The sequence below is a fragment of the Chaetodon auriga genome, chromosome 17 (genome assembly GCF_051107435.1).
Source record: "Chaetodon auriga isolate fChaAug3 chromosome 17, fChaAug3.hap1, whole genome shotgun sequence".
Taxonomy (NCBI): domain Eukaryota; kingdom Metazoa; phylum Chordata; class Actinopteri; order Chaetodontiformes; family Chaetodontidae; genus Chaetodon; species Chaetodon auriga.
The window spans coordinates 16,949,921-16,970,864 of record NC_135090.1 but is presented as its reverse complement, the minus strand read 5'-3'; the positions used below and the strand labels follow the sequence as shown (position 1 = coordinate 16,970,864).

Genomic DNA, 20,944 nt, shown 5'->3' with positions numbered 1-20,944 from the left:
TTGTGTCTTGTTTGTTACTTCTGTCTATTCGTCTCTCTGATTATCACCTTTTTTCTCACACTCTTGCAATGTCCCTTTCTGTCTCTCCTCAAAGTTTTCTGAGACCTTGTGAATCTGGAGATGTGCCGGGAATCCCTACTAGCAGGTTTGTATTGACTGAATGATTGGCCAGTGTGTGCTCGGCAAGCCTAATGAGGTAACAACCGGAGTTTGCTTGGACGACACCTCCAGATTAAATTGAAGGGTTCACAGGGATGTCCATGTCCTCAGATAAAAGAGTGATAACCCACTCAAATGTTTTCATTAGGGGATAAATGTCTCTTGTTATCTATGCCTGATAAGATGAGAATTCCCCATACGGAAAGATAGTATATAGAAACAGTCAGCTCTCGCACCACTTCGCCAGCGGTGGAGTATTTATTATCCTACAAAAAAGCTAGTTTTGTCCTCTGCAGCACATGTGTAGGTGTGTGTGTGTCTCTATCTCTATGTTATGAAGAGAGATGAACTCTGCAGCAGTACATAGACGCAATGCGGGCTGATCCTTGAGTTCACAATTTCTCCCCAGTCTTTCCACATAATGTATATCCTGTCACAACAAGACTAAAGGACTTAAGCTCTTGCTTTCTTCAACACACACAGTACAGACCGACATCTGCATGAACTCTGATTAACTTGTTTATAAGCTCACGACATGGACGCAATTAGCTGAAGTGGACCACGCTGGTCATGCAATTCCTCCCAGTTGTGTACAGTTAAATATTCCAATACGCTTATTAAGGCTGGACAAATGCAAGACCACGATTCCCAAGCACGCCTAACATGTAAAATAATGAAACACTATCACAAATCTGAGTTATATCTGGACTTAGGAGACCGAGATGATTGAATGTTGGAAACGTCTGGATATTAAGCACTTTGGAGATAATCTGTTGAAAGAGGAAGCATACCATCAGAAATGAAACAGCTCAGAGGTCACGTAGAAAAATGTGTTTATGTAAGCAAAGAGAGCTGACCAAGAACACATGCTGTTTTTCAGCAATGTTTCACTGCTTTGTGCGGTCACACAAATGGAAGAGTCCCAAAGGTAAGTGGCCTGCTCAAGAACATCTCAACTTCAGATGTCAGTGGGCAGAGAGCATTACCTGCATCACTTCATCACAGTCAATCCATGATTCAGTGCAGAAGCCAAACTGCTAGCCAACCATCACCCACCCCATCATCATCCAGTTTAATCTGTCCGATGCTCCTGCAGGTTACTCACACTAAGACATTTCTGATAACCTTTGATAACAGCGAGTTCTGCGGGTACAATACAGGTAGATCAAGGGAGGGGAAGCACACCTTTGCATATTCAAATGGAAAGAAGCTGTTTGGGAGAGCATGTGAGTGGCTTGTGTTCTGAACCAAAACTTGCTGATGTTGACTTGTTACAAGCATATTACCCTGCACAGCAATGACTTGCTTTTCAGGCATGTTAAAATTTTCAACCTGATGGCAACATAAGGGGTCTGACTGAAACTGTTTTTTCCAAGGCTCGAGTTTGGAGAGCGGAAACTCAATTTACAGTGTCTACACTTCACCTGACACTGTATGTCCTCCATTACTGCCATCACCCATAAATGGGCTGTCACACCAATTAGTGCAAGTACCGGCACAGAATGCTTCCTTTCCTTTGCCATTGTGCTTGTGATCAATTCTCCATAGACGAGAAAAATCTATAATGTGAGGCTTACGCTATAGGAGTATTTGCAGCCCATGTGGCTTGAAGTAAGGAATCCAATAACACCATGTGCAATCATTAGCTTGTCAGGTTTTATTAGACTAAAGTACCTGAAGGCTGGTCCACTCACCACAGCTGTTATCTAACCTGTTTAGCTTTTTGGTCATAATACACAGAGAGAAGCGAGGTTTGATGTGAGGTGAGACACTGGGTTATATTATGACTACAGCCAAACGACAGATTACCGAGCACATTTTTGTTAAAAAGTCAGAATACATAATACATTGTGTGAGGCTGTACTATCACGTAGTGTTTACTGTGTTTAGTATCTCAGTTAGGTGTGTTAGCATGCTAGTCTTTACTAGTTACCACTAAACACAAAGTACAGGTGGGTTTTTGGTTCTAAGATGAATTTTTGCAAGTGAGGGAGTCACCAAAGTCTTTTGGGATATCTGTACCAAATTTCATGGCAACTGATCCCATAGTCCCAACCAACAGTCCAAAGAAACAAACAAATCCTTATACTTAAGAAGCTAGAACCAGCAAATATTTGACATCTTTGCTTGAAAAATGACTGAAAAAAATGAATCGATTATCAAAAAAGTTGGCGGTTAATTTCCTTTCAATGGATCAATTGACCAATTGTTGCAGCAGCTCTAATTAAAGTGTTTAAGTACCCTTGTCTCTATTGCCAGTGTCATGTGCTTTGCACCAGCACGCATCCACCTCGACCCCATGACTTCTGTGCAGTGTAAGGGTGTCACACTTAGTCGACTTGAAAAAACAAAAACGCTGCCAAAGACCGTAACAACTACGTTTTCACAACAATGTATATGGCAACGGACAGTCACAGTACATAACAGTGTTTTGTCGGAGTTAAGACTGTATATTCACAGGAAACAACACGATCGCTTTCTTTGACTCTCTTTCCAGTCACATCTCCTGACTTCTACATGACTTTCTCTGCTGCTGTTTTGTCATACCATCTTCCCCCCTGAGGGATCTTCATCCCGCCATATTAAGAGTGGAAATGTATCCGCTTCCATTGTAATTACAAACCCACTGGAGGCAAAGCTTCTTGATCTCTGCTGGATCCCCGCTTGCTTTTCTTTTTTCCTTTATTTACTCACCTCTCTCAGCCGAGAGGACAGACACATGCTGAGCTATCAGTTCTGTTTTTCTTCCCATTCAGTTGGGCATTCTTTGCATCTAATATGCTTGAAATTACAATAGCATTTAGGGAGGCAATAAAAACAATGACATAGATGGGGAGGGTGTTTGATAGAAACAGATTGTAAAAAGTGAAGGGGGGGGGCGGGGGGTCTGCATTTCTGTTCCATATACAGCATGTGTTGCATATGGGAAACTGTAAAAATGCATGAGGCAGACTCACAGGCTGGAACTATGCCTTGGTTTATTGTTAGTGTCTGGATTAGCCATCTCTAAGCACTGTGAATCCTCCTCGAGGCCAAAGTGTTGACTCGTAACAGCCCAGGACGAAGGCATGATAGTGGGGGAGAAATTGCTTTCTGCAGGGATGAAATGAAAACTGCTGAAAAGAAAACACCCGTCCCCGCTGTCCCATGAATACAGGCCAGTTATAGCCAGCGGAGTCTGCCATGGTTTGAGGATGGAGGGTCAACGTGAGGGCAAGCGTTTGATGACCCCATAGTGGTCTGTAACCAAGGCTGGTTAAGCGGGTACTGAGTGAGTAGCGTTGCCTACAAACATCCCACAAAAACACACACACACAGGACAAAAACGTGGAGACAGAGAATAAAAGAGACAAAAACAAGACAGAGGTATGTCGGCTGTGAATTTGCGCATTGTTCAGTGTGTTGTCTGTTTCAAATCCATTCAGGGATTTTTTTTACACTACCAATCTCTTTTCTCCTGGCTTTGTGACACACCCAGTGCGTACTTCCTTGAAAGACTCAGACTAGAAAGGATAAACAGTGATGCAACACAAAGACAGATCAGCCCACTGCAAATGGATTTACACACTTTTTTCTTCAGACGACATATTTAGATCACAGGCTAGTCACTTATTTTTATGTAGCGCCAAATCATAACTGAAGTCATCTCTGGGCAGTTTTCATATAGAGCAGGTCTAGACTATAATACCAATAATAATAAACTTTATTTCTGTAACACCTTTTGTACAAAAAATGCAGCTCAATGTGAATAAAAAAGACACAGAATGAACATTAAAACAGAAATTGAAAATGAATGTCAAATAAGGTGGAGAATAAAAACCACTAGCAGTGCAGAAGCATAAGGCAAAGCACAACAGTTTGAGGCCTGGAGAGTCACAGCTTGTTAAAGGCTAAAGTGAAGACATGAGTTTTTAACTTTCTTTCTTGGTTATCTAGAGGCAGTGCATCAGCTTTAGGGCATAATTGACAAAGGCTGCAACCTCTCAGCTCAGTTAACAAATGTAGCTTGCTGCTAGTCCATTAAGGGCTTTGTACAGAAGGAGGAGGACCTTGAAATCAATTCTAAATGTTACAGGAAGCTGGTGCAGATCAGCTAAAACTGGACTAATGTGCTCTCTCCTCTTGCGTCTGGTTAATAGCTAAGCTGCAGAATCTTAAATGAGCTGAAGTCTCTCAGTGTTTTTTTTTTTTTTTTTTTTTTATGAAGCCAGTAAAAAGTAATTGAGTCGGCTTGAAATGAAAGCATGAATCAGTTTTTCAGCATCTTTAAGATTTCTAAATGGTCCAACTTGAGCAATGTTTCTAAGGTGAAAATGAAGTTTTCATCAGCTTGTCAATGTGGGACTTGATAGTCAGTAGATCATAGTCGATGAGAAGTCGTTAATTTTAAGTTTTGATTTCAAATACTTTATAAATCTGTCCAGCTTCCATAATACTGTCCACTATAATCAAGCATAGTGACAAGTTTACAAGTTTGAAACCACCACAATTAAAAGTGGTTATTTATCCTTCCCATCATTTCACTGGTTATCATTTAAAATTTTTCTACTAGTGCACAAATGAAACCTGAAATTCAGCCAGCTTATGTGGAATGGATTATTACTTTACTATATCTGAATGGAGGATGTACAGAAATGATCGCTGGAGTCAAGACTTGTCACTCCCCACAAAGGAGCACCAAGCTCAGCACAGCAGGAAGCGGGGAGTGACAATAATGACTTTACCCCAAGAGAAACCAAGACTTAGAGGTGGTTGCTCAGGTGGAGGTGGAACTTTTTGAAATGTGACAGGAGCAGCAGAAGCTGCGAGCGATACAATATCTTTCAGGTGGGCGATGTGGCAGCAGACACAGCAGCAAAAGAGGGAACTGAGCACTGTTGGCATAAGTACATAATCATCACTGCGCACTGAATATACAGCACACTGCAGTGAAAAGAGCGCATACTCGAGTTGACTGCTTGAACCAGCTCGCAGGCTTCGCTTCATTTAACAAAATAAGCCGAACTTCTCAAATGTTAACTGCTGTCCAAACACAAGCAGCCACACAAGAACTTCACCTGTCTGAAATCTGCAGTATTACAACGTAACTCAGAACCACAAACGTATGATTACAGTTTTTAAATACTCAGTATTTTGGTTAAAGTACAGCTGAGTAATCTTCAGTCCAGGGTCGAGCTGAAAAATTAATCAAAATATTACAAATTGCAATATGGCCAACCCATGTATGTTTCAGAGCGTAGCATCATAAATGAAGCATTGTGGCGCTACAGCAATGCACCGGCCTACAAATCGATTGGTACAGCGAAAATAAATAAATAAATAAATCACATCATAATTTTTAGATTTCTTTTCAGTGACAAAATAATCTCAGTGCGATTTCTCATCCATATTGTTCAGTCTGGACACGGGTTTGTTTTGCCGCTGAGAAAACAAATGACCATGCTTAGTCTGAGGAGGACAGAAGTGGCTTCATGTTACTTCAGCTCTTGGAAAAACCAGCCCAGTTCGGTCAACAGCATGAAAAGAATCCAGACGCTCCTGGGTCCGGTGTGTGTGGATGATGATGATGGTGATGACTGTGCTCTCTGGGGGTGTGGCAGTGAAGAATGGAAAGGACCATTGTGCTCCCAAAAACATGTGACAGAGTCCCACCGCAACTGGAACCGCAGCCACAGCGTTTATGTCTGTCTTGTGGAATGTTGTCTATTTTCGCTTCCTGTTTGTGTGCAATACGGTTTAAAACACCCCTGCTCCTCTTTGCCTTAGGTGGTGTCGGCAGAAGTGATGACAGTTGTAATGGTGGTGTTGGTGACAATAGGTGGAGCACTTAAAGATAATTTGCTTCCTGCTTGCAAAAAAAAAAAAAAGAGGCTCGTCCTGAATGAATGTGTGCTTTGATATCACAGGAGTAACATGAAAGGAATGCTGTGTGCTACCAGGAGCCAACCTACAGTGATGATTATCATATCTAAATCCAATCCAATTTCTTCACTCGTTGCATGCAAGCGCTTCAGGGGAGTCTCAACATGTTGGCAGCTGGGAATTTAAGTGGTGCGTATGTAAGATGAGAGAATATCAGAGTGTTGTAATGGAAAATAAGAGAGAACGAGAGAAAGATTTGGTGTGAAGCCTTGTAAATACATTTATTAGAGGAGGAAATACTGAGAAATAAAAACCTTCCAAATCTTTGTTTCCAGCTCTGTGACCGTGACAGCAACATGACTGCAATAAAATTCCTCAATTTGGCTCATGCCCGAGTTCCAGTCACACCCCGAACGTTACATTAGAAAACCAGATCGCACCAATAAAGTCAAATCAAACGGATTGCAGAACAGCAATTAATTCCAAGGATAATGACAAGGGAAGCAGTCCAAAAGTGTCTCTACCTCAATTAGTCTCTCATTGCACTATCGATGCAGAAGATGGATAAAAGAAAAACAAATTAAGTTGCAGAGAAAAGAGAGGGAGAGAGGGTGATAGAAAGAGATAAAGCAGAGGAAGGAGGGAGGAAGAAACAGTGGGAGGAAGTGATATACACAACGAGGGCTTGAGAGGAATGAGTGTGGGAAAGAGGGAAAGATTAAAGGGAGAGATGGAGAAAGGAGGGGTGGGAGGAGAGGGAGACGAAGAAAGAGAATGTGCTGTGTGCGTAAGAGCTTCCCTGATAGATACAGCCACTAATAGACACCAGAGAGAGAGCGTGATTAGAAATAAGAAGCAAGACACAGAGAGCAGAGACGTATTCTAACCAGATAATTCCACCGGGCACAACTCTATGATGTCACGTCTTGTTCCGGCCTCCACGTGGGCTTCATGTCCCGCCGGGAGCATTTCAGAAGTGCAGCGTTTGGCCTGTTGACTTGCTCAGATTTCGTTGATTTCATCACTCTTCTTTGATTTTGGCGCTTCTACCATGGGAAATTAGGTTACGTAATTAAACTCTTTCTTTGTCTGCACGGGTTGTTTTATTTTGAAATATTTTGGGTGGACACTTCCTGCCTGCGATGCTTGACGTGGCTTTTGTCAAAAATAGACTATGAGCGTTTTCAGAGCGGAGAGCCGCTTCTCAGACACTTCTCAAACGCGCTGCGGTGCATCTGCTGGAATCGCAAGTATTGTCTTGAGTGGCCGCCATCAACTCCAGTAGCCACGTCACAGCCGTAAGGTCACGCAGCCGTGAATGGTGGAATCAAGCTATAAGAGATTAGAGCGACAGACAAGCTAGAAGACACAGAAAGACATGAAGTGACACAGAGGAAGAAGAATTGTGCTGTACTCACAGCTGCGTGGGCCGGGCAGTAGGCGTAGCTCGTGTGTGTGGACTGGTGATGTGGGTGTTGTGGGTGGTGGGACAGGTAATGCTGCAGACTTGCACGGGTGAAGGAGGGGCCGCTCCTGGCCCCTTGACCACCACTGCCACCGGTGGTCCAATTGGAGCCAAGGCTTGGACTCATGGCTGCTGCCTTACTGCTGTGGTAAGCTCTCACCGCTGCACTGGGCTGCTGGGAAGGAAGGATGGGAAAGAAATGGGGAAGGGAATTGGAGAGAGGAAACAGCAGGTAGGGGAAAAGAGAAGGAGGTTAGCGTGGGTGAGACAGAGAAGAAGAGAGAGACTGTGAGAGGGTGCGGTGACAAATGTTGCCGTCAGAACACCAATAGCATAACCGCAAGCAGCCTCCAGTCTGCAGCGGGCAAGTCCTGACAACTGACTGCCCGCTCACTGACCTGCATCCAAAGAGAAAGCAGGACGTGGTGTTGATCTAAAATCTCCATACCGGAGCATCAAGATTGTTCTCACACTTTCTTTTCACCCTAACTCATTTTCTCCCCCCCCCCTTCCTCTCCTCCGAGCGCCAGATGTTGTGAAACCCCCCTCTGTCACGGTTGAGAAGTGTTCTTGCTGGAAAAGTGCTGATTGGTTTGATAAGATGCTTGGATTACAGGCTGGCAATGGGCTTCCCAGTGTGGCATTATGTATTGGGTATCAACAGGGTCCAGGAAACACAGGGCTGAATCTGCTGACAGGCTGGCTTATGCCGCTCTGAGATGGGTTACCTTGGCTGTCATGGCCACTGGAGCACAGGGAAAAAAAAATAAAAAATACAGGACACACAGGGCACACATGTCGAACCGTGGCATTTTAACAAGACCGGGGGCAAATACGATAGAATCTGCAAAACTCTGGTCAGCAACGCCACTGAGAGTTTGTTTTAACCTACGTCACGTCTCCAAACAGCAGCTTTAACCGCATTAGGTAAATTCAGGTTGTGTTTGCTTGGTTGCCAATCACACAGAAGTAGAGAAGAGCAGCGAAGGATTAAGTTTTTATGTGTCGATTCTCATGCGTCATAACCAATTTGGAGCATTTGCTCATTTTCTCTGTTTTTCAGTTTTATAAATTGAAACTGTTGGGGGGGTGGACTGTTGGTTGGCAAACAATACACGGACACGGGGTCCCTAAAACCTGAGATTTTTAACTACTCTGACAAACTGCAGACAAAACAATTATAGATAATTCAATAATGACAATCATCATTAGGGATGATTTTTCTGATTCAGATTTCGCTCCGTGAGCGAAAACAGAAAATATGATGCAATCTAAAGACTATTTTGGCATTGATTTAATTTACAATTCCTAATGGTATGCAGAGACAAACCACCTTGAATGAAGCACAGCTGTACATCACTAGTGAGCATTAACAGTCCCCTTTCGCCCCTGTCGGATTTTCACTGAGGTCAGAGGCCATCCCACACAGGGGATACAGACGGAGAGCGCTGGCAGCAATATGGACTCACAGCTGTGCTTAGAAAGCTTGCCAGTCTGATATTCTTCATCACGAGAGAACCAGAGGGGGATATTGTAAGCCAAATTGTAAGCATAATACGTACAATATATAACGACAGGTTTAGGGTTCACGTTAATATAAAACAGGAGGAGGCCGTTTCCCCCAAAGCAAGATAAATGCATTTATACAGTACAGCGCAGAGTCCATAGAGGAGCATGAAAGAGGCCCGCTGGTGTAATAAAAGCCGAGGTTCTGAGCAAAACAGACAAATATGTGAGCACTGATTTTGAATCACCACATTTTGAACGGTGTCAAAAATGGAAACTTCAGTTGCAAGGAAAAATAAAAGCAAGTTTGTGTATATATATATATTTTTTCCTGCTTTTGTCAAACACACTGAGCTGTTATTTTCTCCCAGGCTTTAAATGACGGATTTAGTCATAGGGTCAAAATTTGAGGACCGTGTGTGGGCAGGATATATTGTACTAACAACACATCAGCATTTAGAGCTATGCCTCACTGATGCAAGTTATTGAGCGCTATAGAGATGTTCTCCCTCTATTATACAGCCACTGTAAAAGCCAGAAGGGAAGGAACAGCCCCAAGTATGGTACATTAAGCTGCATGGCCACGGCCACTTCTTTAACACAAGTATTCACCAGTTCATAGAGTTTAAGTGCTGCCTCAAGCAATGCAACAAACTCCATTGGCCTTATAAATGAGGATTATTCAGCCAAAGACGAGACATTTAGAACTAATGCATCTGTGCAGAGGTGTTTTGTTAAAGACCCTATCTCAAGGGAGAGATAACTTTTAAATGTGTTTCATGCATATGTGATAAGAGTCATTGATGAAAATGTTTTACAGCTGGGTTGCTATGCTGCATGAGTGACAAGATATTCGCCCCTTCATATCACAGGGGCTGGGCGGTGTTTTAACATGAGGCTGAGATCCAAGGGTCTTGACATTCCTCGACTGGAATGCATGATTGGTCCCCAGACTCAGATTCATGTCACAGACTTTCAGCGGCTCGTCAGAGAGCTACACTCTGCCCATATTTCTCCATTTTATATAAGGGCCAATCGGATCTGGTTACACAAGGCTTTTCCTCCTCTGAGGGGGAAATGTTTTACATGCAGGCAAACAGATGTGTGTATGTACTGGCTGGTTTACGTGTGAAATGTATTTGTGAGTGCAGGCATGTGTTTATGTATCTGTCTGTACTGCAGTTGATTTGATAAAAATTTACCAAGGGGGGCGGTGAGGAGGAAAAATACTGTTTTCATACCCTTTGTGTATGTGTGTGATCTTGAATGTCTACCTTTGTGAGAACAGATGAGTTCTAGACGTTTACAGTAAGAACATCTTTTGGAAAGTGGGGACATTTTGGCCATTTGAGGGTTGAGATTTGGTTTTAAGCTTTATAAGATTTGAATTAGGTTTAGATTTAGCTCGAACACGTATAGATATGCAAACGCATATAAAGCAGGGATGTTTAAACTCTGACACTGTGGGACCCTCCTCGGACAAAACAGACCCCCTGTGCTCCCCTTGAAATGGGTCATAAAGGATACTGACAGTGGAACATGGATTTCATAACTCCTATAATTTATCTGTCTTCCTCTGATTTGGGGGATAATCATTTCAGGTTTGGGAACAGATCCAGTTAGTGGTTAGCAACAACTTGGGCCCTGTTTCCTTTGCCAATATTTGTTTACATTTTGACAAACTGGCTGACAATACCCAGCACAGGTTCAGTTTTATTGGTGTAGAATGGAAAACTTTATTAAAAACTGTCAGGTTTGAAAATGGCACTGAATCCTTTTTTGGATTGATAATATTCTTATTCTTTGATCTGAAAGGTAACTTAATTTAGCTCAATTTGGACTGTTTTGTGGAGGCAATCCTTAAGCAGCTGCTTGTGTTTCGGCTATATTTAATGTTTCAGACATTTGGCTTCTTTTATTAAAATCAAAAGAGTAGTGTTGTAGAAAAACATGTTTAAATTGCTTCGAGGTAAGGTACTGCCAAAAGAAAAATGGTTTGGCACAGGTAACGAGGTATCATCAGTGCCTGCATTGAATAATTTCAGATGATATCCAGGCTTATGGAGTAACCAGTCAGACGTTATGAATGTGTCCTGAAACGCTCAAAAACAGCTGCATTGCTTTGCTCCACAGCCGCTTCACATATCAATATCTCTTCCAGCATGTTAACCTTACATCATAATACATGCCACAAATGGAGGGATGTGCGTTATTTTCTTGATACAAGAAGAAAAATGTAAGCGCTTCAGCAAGCCAGGACGTTATCGGCACCATTTATTACTAAACATACAAGTCAAGGCGGGATAATGCTTCACTTTCAGCTATGAAAAAGTGAGTGGAGGTTGTGGCTCCATTAATACGCTGAGATGAACCAGTGCATAGCATCTCTCCTGAGTCCATTTTTCACCGGTTAAGTGATTTCCTTTCCTCTCCTCTCTCTCCCTGGTGACACTGCGTGGTTAACGGTGTCAGGGGGATGGACCTTTGTGAATTATAGAACTGTTGTGCATCCTGCTCCTCATATGGAAATGGTGTCTTTATATAATGTAGCACTAGAAGGTGTCAAACCATGGGTCAACCTCTATTCAACTCAGTCAGCTAAAGGGCTTTTTTCTTGCCCAGGTGGACTTTTTAATTCAGAAAACTAATGCATATTTCATATATTATCATTAAATAAAATGAATAACTGGCCAGATGAACTGCAAATTTATTGCTATTTTCAAATGCAGTAGATTAAATCCAGCCTGGATTTGGTGGTAATGGTAGTGTCAAGTCCTTGGAGATGAAGTAAACAAAGTTAAACTGGCCTATTTTATGATTCCTGACCTGAAAGAAAAAAAAGATTTAAAAAAAAAAAAAAAAAAAGGCAGCGCTCCCTCATTCGCAGGAGTCATTTCTCTGTGAACACTGTGTGACCCCATAACAATGATGAAACCTCCCCATGAGGTTCCCTCTAAGGAATAATATGGTCATACTGAACAATTCCTTTCTTTCCAGGAAATGCTTCCACCATGAAATCTCTGACACAATAGAACAAAAACACTCTCCGGTAAAGTGTTGAGGAAGCAAAGTGTGGCCTATTGCCGAGACATCCGATTGCTTTTGTATTACAGAAAGTTGAACAGGAATATGTCTTTATGGGGCTCTGTGAAATTCTACAGTTTTATGGTTTCGGCGTGGTATATTGACTTTCTTGCAGGATGAATCAAACGCCTTAAGGTAACAGATTGTTTTTTGTTATTCGTTTGGTTTTTTTTTTACCCAACAAGTTATCTAATTTTATCTTAAGGTGTAACCTTTATCTCAAGGTGTAATACTAGACAGTATGACAAATAGTTTGTCTGTGCTTTTCCCCCTTTCTCTATGCATTTAATAACATTGTACTGTGACTATCTGATCATCCTGAGGGCACTCTGCCCCACAGCTGTTGTTGGATACATGGGCACTGCAGGGCAGAAATGGTGATTTCCCACAACGCAGATCCAAATCAAAATGTCCTGGTTTCCTGTAGGCCTAACTGTCTTATCTTGGCTCAGCCCTTTTTTAAAAAAGACTGGATTGCTGCCAAAAAGGCCCCTTTTTCTCTCTGTGTCATCTCCATATTCCCATTTCACACAAAGCGCATTCGAAATAATGGACAACCTCCAGTGCACTGGTGTAAAACAAGCAGAGCCTTATTCAAAACCCATCAAATGAACAAAACTGAGGTCCCTAAAACGACAAACGGCTAAATAACGAAGTGCTGAAGCATTTTTGAAAGGAAGGCTTGAAATGACGGGTTTAAGGGTGAGCCACTTCAACACAAGGACCAGGAAAGTCATCCCAGATGGTATTAGTTAGGGGATATTGTCTTCTAGAGGGCCCTCCACGCCTGGTTGCTCCGTTTGGCCGGCTATGAAAGAGATGCAGCTTTCCTTTGGCATCCTGATGACTGACTTCCTGGAAGCTGTGTTGCGTGAAATGGCCTCCTCTGTACCAGTCGCTCTCCTTTGCCAATCCTCATCCCCTCACACAAGTCAGCTTCCCGCCGCCAAACGCAGGCTCTGACTGTCACTCCTGGCAAAACGCAGCAGACAGAGGTACAACGGGCTCTGTGGGTCACCGGCAGTTCCACCTACAATCCCAAACGGCACCTCTGTCCACCCACCCTCATCCTTTCTCCAATAGTCGAGGACCAAGTTCAAGCGTAACCAAGGCAACGCAGTGGCAGGGCATGTGTGGACTCTGGCGCGTGGGAAGTCTGACAAGTTTCGGGCTGCTCTCAGTTGAAAAAGGGAAGGAACGAGCGAGTGAGAAGTTAGCCCCGGTGCCTCCACGCTCGCTAGCACCAGAGCAGAGAGGGCTGGCAAGGCCAACACCACACACTCTGTCTCTGCTCCTCTCTCTCCCGCTCTCCCTCTTTTCCTCTGCACTCCTTCTGATAACACTCTGAGAAAACACTCTGAAAACGCTGCGATCTAAGACGAAAGTCTGGAGGGACACGGAGTAGGTGGTAACCAAGGCAACTGGGTCAGAGGGTGACATTATACGCAGGATGGCTGACAGCCACTCGTACGCACAGTGCAGTACTGTACTAGGGGTCAGCTGTGCTAAGTTTAGAGTGTGGTGCATACTGTTAAGATTTCTGCGCTCACCTCGGGGTGACTGTGAAATCTCTATTGACTGGAATCCCCAAACAAACTGTTGTGACCCTACCTGTTAAGAGCCTCTGCTCGAGTCTCAAGAGATGAACAGGATACACAAAGCACCCATCCTCAAGCACAGTTATTTCAAGGTATTAGGTGGCACAACAGACTGTTTATGCATTACAGCTCAGAGAGACAGTGTTTGCTCCTTTAAGTAACCTGTTTTCATAGCAAATACTGCTTTGAGTCTTTCAAGGTGTGGAAAGAAGGGAATGGGGCGTGAAGTGGAGGTGCGGAGGTCCATATATAGAGAGACAAAGAAGAGGACAGACAGGAAGATGCTTTCCTCAATGAGTCTTTGACCTCTGAGAATCTTTGGCGAACAACAACATGACCCTTCCACACTTGGAGCTCTGAGTAAACCTCACAACTTTCTGTGTCTGTTATCCTTCTCTCCAAATATTTTCCTTGGCTTGACATGTTTATGCTCTGATGAACCGTGAGCCTGGGGGCTGCTGCTGTGAAGCGGATGCAGAGCCTCAAATTTGCATCTTGACATCCTATGGGAAGCAAATGGAAAGACATGGGGGGTGATCTGACTAACAGACAGTCGCTTTATTGAAGTGGCCTCACTTCGATAACACCTACAACAGGAAATCAGATACCCAAAGTACTCGTGTTCCCTTTCCCACCACCTTCACTCCATCTCCCACTATGCTTGGACTAACAAGAAGCAGCAGCATCCACCCCCTCAGTGGAAAGGGGCTATAAACATTTAAACAGGGTTACTTCAGGGGGTGATGGAGGCCTAACACTGCGCTCCATGGAAAAGGAGATGAAACTTATGATCAAACATCATCTTTTAATGAAAAAGTCCATCTTGATAATCTATTTATCATTCACATATCACAAAACAAAAGCAGTTGCTGGTTGAGGCTTCCCAGATGTGAGAATGTGCTGACTTTCTCTGCTTCAAACCACTGTAAATTTAATACCACTAGGTTGTGGACTGCTGGGTGTACAAGACAAGCAAACCGAGTCTTCACAGAACCTCTCGAGTTCTAGGAACCGAGAACAGACCTGGGACCCGGTTTGGCTGCATTCAAATTATTTTCATTGCTCTGTTATATTGCCGCAGGTCTTTGTGTAAATATTTCTAAAACGTGAGTGGATCCAGGCATAGTCGGACTAATCACAATCATTGCAGAAGGAAATTGAGTTTCTTGAGAGAAGAAAATGAGCAGAACTGTTAAGTTTAGGAAAAATTACTGTCACTGTTTTTGACTGCCAATGCTCCCAATTGGTAGCACACTATGCTACTGCCAGCGCAGGCGTCTGTTTGGGTCAACCACATTTTAGATTGGGTCTAACCGTCCTTGGGTCTATTTTGGACCCAGTTTTGACTATTCTTGGAACAATTTCGTGCTGAGAAAATACATGTCTGCAGGTCAGATTTAGGTAGACTTTCCACAGGGCTGCTTTGGACTGGGTCCAAAAGTTTGGGCTAATTTGAAGAGGTCACCTTCAGTACTGGAAAAATCCTAAATGCACAATTCTGAAAAAATTCCTACACTAAATTGAAATATATATAGTTACCATTTACCGCTGTAAAATATCTAAAGATGAAAAATGCCATCTTCATCAACTTACTACAGCACTTAAGTTTCAGTCATTTATTACTGAATGCAAAACTGTAAAAAAAGCTTCCACTGACTGAAACACTGAGAACACCAAATATATGTTTTGAGTTGCAGGAATCCAGGATGTAATGCACAGTACTTCAACCTGTTAAACAGCAGCATCGAAACAGACTGTTAATGTCTGCTGCTGAACTATGATTACAGTTGTTTACCCACTGGGGCAGCAGAGATATGTCTGAGTGGATCACACCTCCAGACAAATGCTTTCACACTGACATTTTAGCCCTCTTCTTATGTATGCTTTTTATACACCCACTTCTCTGGCTCTGTCACTTTGTCTGTTCGCCTCGCTCTATCACTGTCTCCCTTTGTCTCTCTCTCTCTTTGTCTCTGTATGTCTTTCCACCTCTCTCTAGCTCTCTCTCTCTCTCTCTGTCCAACTCTCTCTCCCTCTCCTTCCATCACTCTATAAACTATGGGGATGATGGATACCTCTGATTGCCTGAGGCCTCTGAGTCCAGCACACTAAATCCCAAGTGTTGTGTGGAGGTCTGTGCCATTAAAACAACACCTACACAAAGCAGAAATAGCCACACATGATCGCTATGTGAGAGGTGGTCTGTATGGCCAGAATATACTGTGATAAAACAGTGCAGAACATATGTAAGGTGCCCTTAATTAACACTAAATACTTTCATACTGAAATTTACAAGCAACAAGACCAACATCAGGTGTATTTCCATCCACCAATGCGTATGAGTGTTTTAAACTTTTGCATATATTTTACTGTTGAGATATTTCGGTCTGGACCGAAGCAGTGGATCGGTAGAGTGACATTGCCATCTCTAGAGCCATGCCAACAGCGTGGCTGAAAAGAAGTCATTATCTGATATTTTATCTTGATGTAGATTTTAGATCATCATCCTCAGCCCTTTCTGCAATCATTCCTACATATAAGCCACGTAAACTGACAGTAAATTGAGCTGTGATACCACAGAAACCACAGATATCTACACAGTGTAGCTTGCGGCAGGACAAGGCAGCACTTAAGTTTAGCTGTGTTCCTGTCATTGATGCATCTGTCCCAGTGGCCCAAAGTGAGAAGACAGGAAGAGGAGGGGGTCGGGGACGGGGACGGGGACGGGGGTGGGGGGTAAAATGAGAGGAGATTAGAATGGCTTTGAGGTGACGTAGAGTCTTCCATGGCAGGCTCTAGTTTGTCTGAGGTCTGTCAGAGGTTGTTTAAGTCTGACTTCTCTGAGAGTCTGACTGCTGAAAGAAAGGAAGAGAGGAAGAAAGACAGAAAGAAAAAGAAAGAGAACTGTCTGCTTTTTCAAATGTCCAATGACAAGGCTAATCAGGAGGGCCTTGCATCGTATCTTCCTCTCTCCTCCCCTCGTCTTCTGCAGTGTCCTTGGCTTGCTGTTCCCTCCAGATGGGCCCGGGTTGCTGCAGCATCTCTCAGGATGACGTGGACCCCAGCTGCCTACTGTTGCTATTTCTAGGGCTGTACCCCCTTTCCACCTCAAAGGAGCCTGATACCACCTTCAAACGTGCACATCTGTCAGGCATCACCGAACGTACTGTGCATCAGTGGTGCAGGTACGGAGAAGAAAGTTGTTGACTTACATGAAGGATAAAAGAAGATGGCAAAAACAGTGTAAAAGTTGTTTCCTTATCTATTTTAACGGGCATCTGTCATACCCCTTTTAACAGGCGAAGGGCTGCTGAACACAAAGTACACTCAAAAGAAACTACACATACAAAAACAAACAAAACAAAACAAAAAGACATGTGCGCGACAGACACAGACACAGACACACACACACACACACACAAACACAAACACACACACACACACACACACACACACACACTACTCATGTGAATGACACCCAAAAAAAGGGTCAGGGTCAAACGACGGACAGAAGACGTCATTCTCCTCTACGCATTTCCTCTTTTCTCCTCTCAGGCTTTAAATCTCTTTTTTGTTTTGTTGTCTCTGTTAGATCCCTGTGGAGGCTGGAAATGAAGAATTAAGACAAAAGCACGAGAAAACAAACCAAGTTGCAACCAAGTCAGCGAACACCGCAGTCCTCCAATAACAACACTTCTTGATAAAAGTCTATTTTCTCTGCACACTGTCTCCCCATGATGTTATCATTTTTCTTTAAATTCAATAAAGTCTTCTCTCTCCAGTCAGATGAAAACTGTATAGCTTTGAGATGTGCACACAGTTTTGTGCAAGTTTCCCATATGAGGCTGCCCTCCGCAGTATGACTTGCTGAAAACCTGAGAATGTACTGCTGTGAGAAGCCATTTTGAACACAGATCATTATTCAACCTTGGGCTTTGTTTTGATTTCCACTAAAGGAGAAAAGACAATTATCAGCTGAGTAAAGAAGGCAAGTTTTTCTCTCTGGTTAAGAGTTGGATCAAGCCTTTATATTTTATAATAATCTTCCTATTTGCGTAGGAGGAGTGTGGGTTTGCCCTCAGCAATCACAAAGTAAAACAACTTCTAGAGGACACACGCAAACACCTTACTTTTTTCTGAATTTGCAGCCTTGGGTAAGAACCGAGTAGGTGACCGTGAGGCCGTGGCAAAGAAAACACTCGAGACACTTTGCCCTCAAACATTTGGGAAGGACATAAAAAGGCCAGGTTTTGCCTTTGAATACGTTTCGCAATACTTTCACAAAAAACAGTACCTGGCAATGAATGGGTATTGTGCGAATTTTTATTTTCCTGAATTTGAGGAGGAGGCCACTTCACTGAAGTGTTTACACTCCTTTTAGTAGACTTCATTGTGAATGAAAAGCATCCACATTGGGCCTTCATATACCATGGCAATGAACACCTTTGGAGAGGAGAAAGATTCCACAATGTGTCATATCGCATGCTCTATCTCCTGCTCAGCCACCTCTCTATCTCACCTGTTCAGCGTAGGAAAGACGAGGCATAAGCGACTGCGGTGAGAAAAAGAGTGATCCCGCCACTCTGCACCCCAGCAGAGCGTAACAGGGTACGCATGTAGAGTCATGAACACATTCCAGCTCCCCTCCAGACCGTTGACACAGGGACATGTCGGAACAGTGGCTCTTGGCCCCCTGAGAAAAGCAGACAGCTATACTGTCATTGTACTGAAAGAGCTGCACTGTGATACCAGTGCACCACAGCCTGTTCTGTCACATAATGTGCCTTTTTTTTTTTTTCTTTTGCTTTTGTTTGGAATGCTCCATTTGGTCTGCAAGGGGGAAACTGACTTTTTTCCTGTAAACCTCCACAGCGAAAAAAGAGATCAGTCATTTAGAAGTGCTGGTGGAGATTTCATAATTTGCTCAAAGCAATCCCTCATCCCTTTTCACAACTTAAGCTTTACTGCACTATCCAGCTACCCAGTTATGGAAGACACAATTAAAAGCCCTTAAAGCACTAATGCGAGAAAGTAACTGTGGCACTTGAACTTGTGTGCATTCAGTAATTAATTAAGTTAATGAAGTGCAAGCACTCATGTGCCTGCCCTGCGGTGATGGAGTGGAAAGTGCATGTTTGGTACTCGTGGTGTTAGTGATAGTCCTCTGTACCAAGAGCGAGCTTCCTGCCTTCTGCCACTCTCACATGAGAACATGCGCCTCTGGAACAGCAAATGACAGGATGCTGAGCACATCACAACAGTCACAAAACACAAATCACAGGGCATGAGAGGATATATGGGAGGCAAAATGTCAAGAGACACGCATTACAGCAGCCACAGATAATGCATGGACTGCAGTATCTACACTTAGGGTTAGGGTTAACCCTTATTTCCACTCATAACTGGACAAACACTATTTGGACAAGCATATTTTGGTCATATGCTAATTTGTGCTAAGTACACAGTGTCCTATAATGTGAGTCAGTTGGCAGATCATGTATAGTGAACATCATGTCATGCACGGTGTGGAAGAGAACGATGTGTCAACTAATGAACATCACTTTCTGCTCCTGTCGTCATTTCTCAGGGGCCAAATGATTTGGTGCACACTGGAGTGTTCACCAACATTCAGCAAATGGCCAAACTAACAATAAATCAGAAAACAGCAGGGTGGGTACACCCAGGAACACTGAGTCAGCTCGAGAAACTTCATGATTTATGCTCGTCTGAGCCATCAATCTCTGTAATTCTGTCAGAAAAAAACAGTAATAGCTTCCGAATCCACACCGCAAGTCTTCCTTAAGATCACAGGGTCTAATGAAACTATCATTTGAGGTTTTGGTTTATGTTTGGTGGTCAGACTTTGCAGTGGCGAGATGCATTTCACTGCACTGCACAACGCAAATCCTCCTACTGCAGCATGTGTCCTCTGGGGCTCAGAGAGGCCATTCAGGCAACTGCAGATGAAGGATCACAGTTTCCACATGTTCCACACCCTGTTTTATATTGCCTCTCAAGCTGTGAGAGAGCGGAATAGTCTGCTGCCAGACTGAATTTAATTACTAGTACACATACGTAGCTGGGATGACGTCCATGTGTGGATGTGTGCACGTGTGTAGGTCCCCATGTGCAGCAAGTAACAATAAATATTGCAATAAGACTTTGGAATCCAAACCCTTATGAGTTTCTTTGTTTTTACATCTCGCCTTATCATTCAAATCAGACCACAATGCACACTCAGACCTCTTTTTGCACATCCTGTCTCTCAGGCAGATAAATGAGTGTGATTTCTTTTGACAGCTCGGGTGTAGACACGGAGCCATGGGATAAGAGTGGTGACATGATATAGACAACAAAGTCAAGCGAAGAGTCGGGGAGAAACAAGGATCCCCTAAAGTGAGACCCAAAAACAGGACTTCTGTTGTTGTTAAGCTGTCAAAGCGCCAAAAGAAACTGATGTGACACGAAGACGTATTAAAAAAACAGTCAGACAAAGCAGATAAGGACATGTTACATGGGTACATACAGAGCTTGGATTTGGACAAGCACATTCACAGAAAAACACCCTAAAATGAACAGAACCAGCGCACTTCTGCTTGTGTTACAGGGCAGTCGCACAGCTTGGTATTTTGCTGAGCATCCACAGTGACAGTATGGGTGAACAGAGTAAATTCTGTTTATGGGAATCACTGCTTGACAGGTCAGCAGCAGCTATTTGACAAGGGAGTTCAGACACACGTCAGAAACAGCATCCAGAAAATGCAGTGTGTGCTTTCGGCTCTGGTATTTGACCTTGTGTGGCGAAATCACCTAAAGACAGCGAGGCCACAGAGCACATTAACTTTCACCATGGAAGCACTGCTATGGTTTTTACCTAATATGTCCACTAAAGGGCTCTTTGCCAGAGCCACAGAACCTCACAACGTGATGGCAACATGAGCTGGCCCTCACACTATGAAGCTCCCCCTGAAGAGCAAAGGTCTGAGAGACCAGGCCGGGCTACGGCTAAAGGCACCAGGGTAAAGGCTAAGGTCATAAAGTGAGGAAACCCAAGACACCCATCTGATCTTCCCTGCATAAATGTAGGAATCCATGACCTCTACTACACCACACAAGAAAGCACTTGAGCAACGGAGAGAGCAGCATAAACATCATGAATCATTTAAGACGATAATAGCGAAAGGGCTGGGTCAGGGGAGAGGACGAGAGGAAAAGGGCAGCGGCAGCTATTTTTATACAGAAATTGGAGAGAAATCAATCAGGAGAAAAT

General features: G+C 43.4%; 1 protein-coding gene across 4 annotated transcripts in view; it reads right to left on the bottom strand.

Moving 5' to 3' along the window:
- Positions 1-20,944, bottom strand: part of LOC143335575 (RNA-binding motif, single-stranded-interacting protein 3) — a 266,419-nt gene that overhangs the window by 201,099 nt on the left and 44,376 nt on the right. For 2 of the 4 annotated variants that reach the window (XM_076755107.1, XM_076755109.1), the window contains exon 3: positions 7,440-7,661. In XM_076755107.1, coding sequence (XP_076611222.1) covers positions 7,440-7,661 — 222 coding nt within the window. The remainder of the gene's footprint in view (positions 1-7,439; positions 7,662-20,944) is intronic. The other 2 variants (XM_076755108.1, XM_076755112.1) reach the window with 1 other exon arrangement.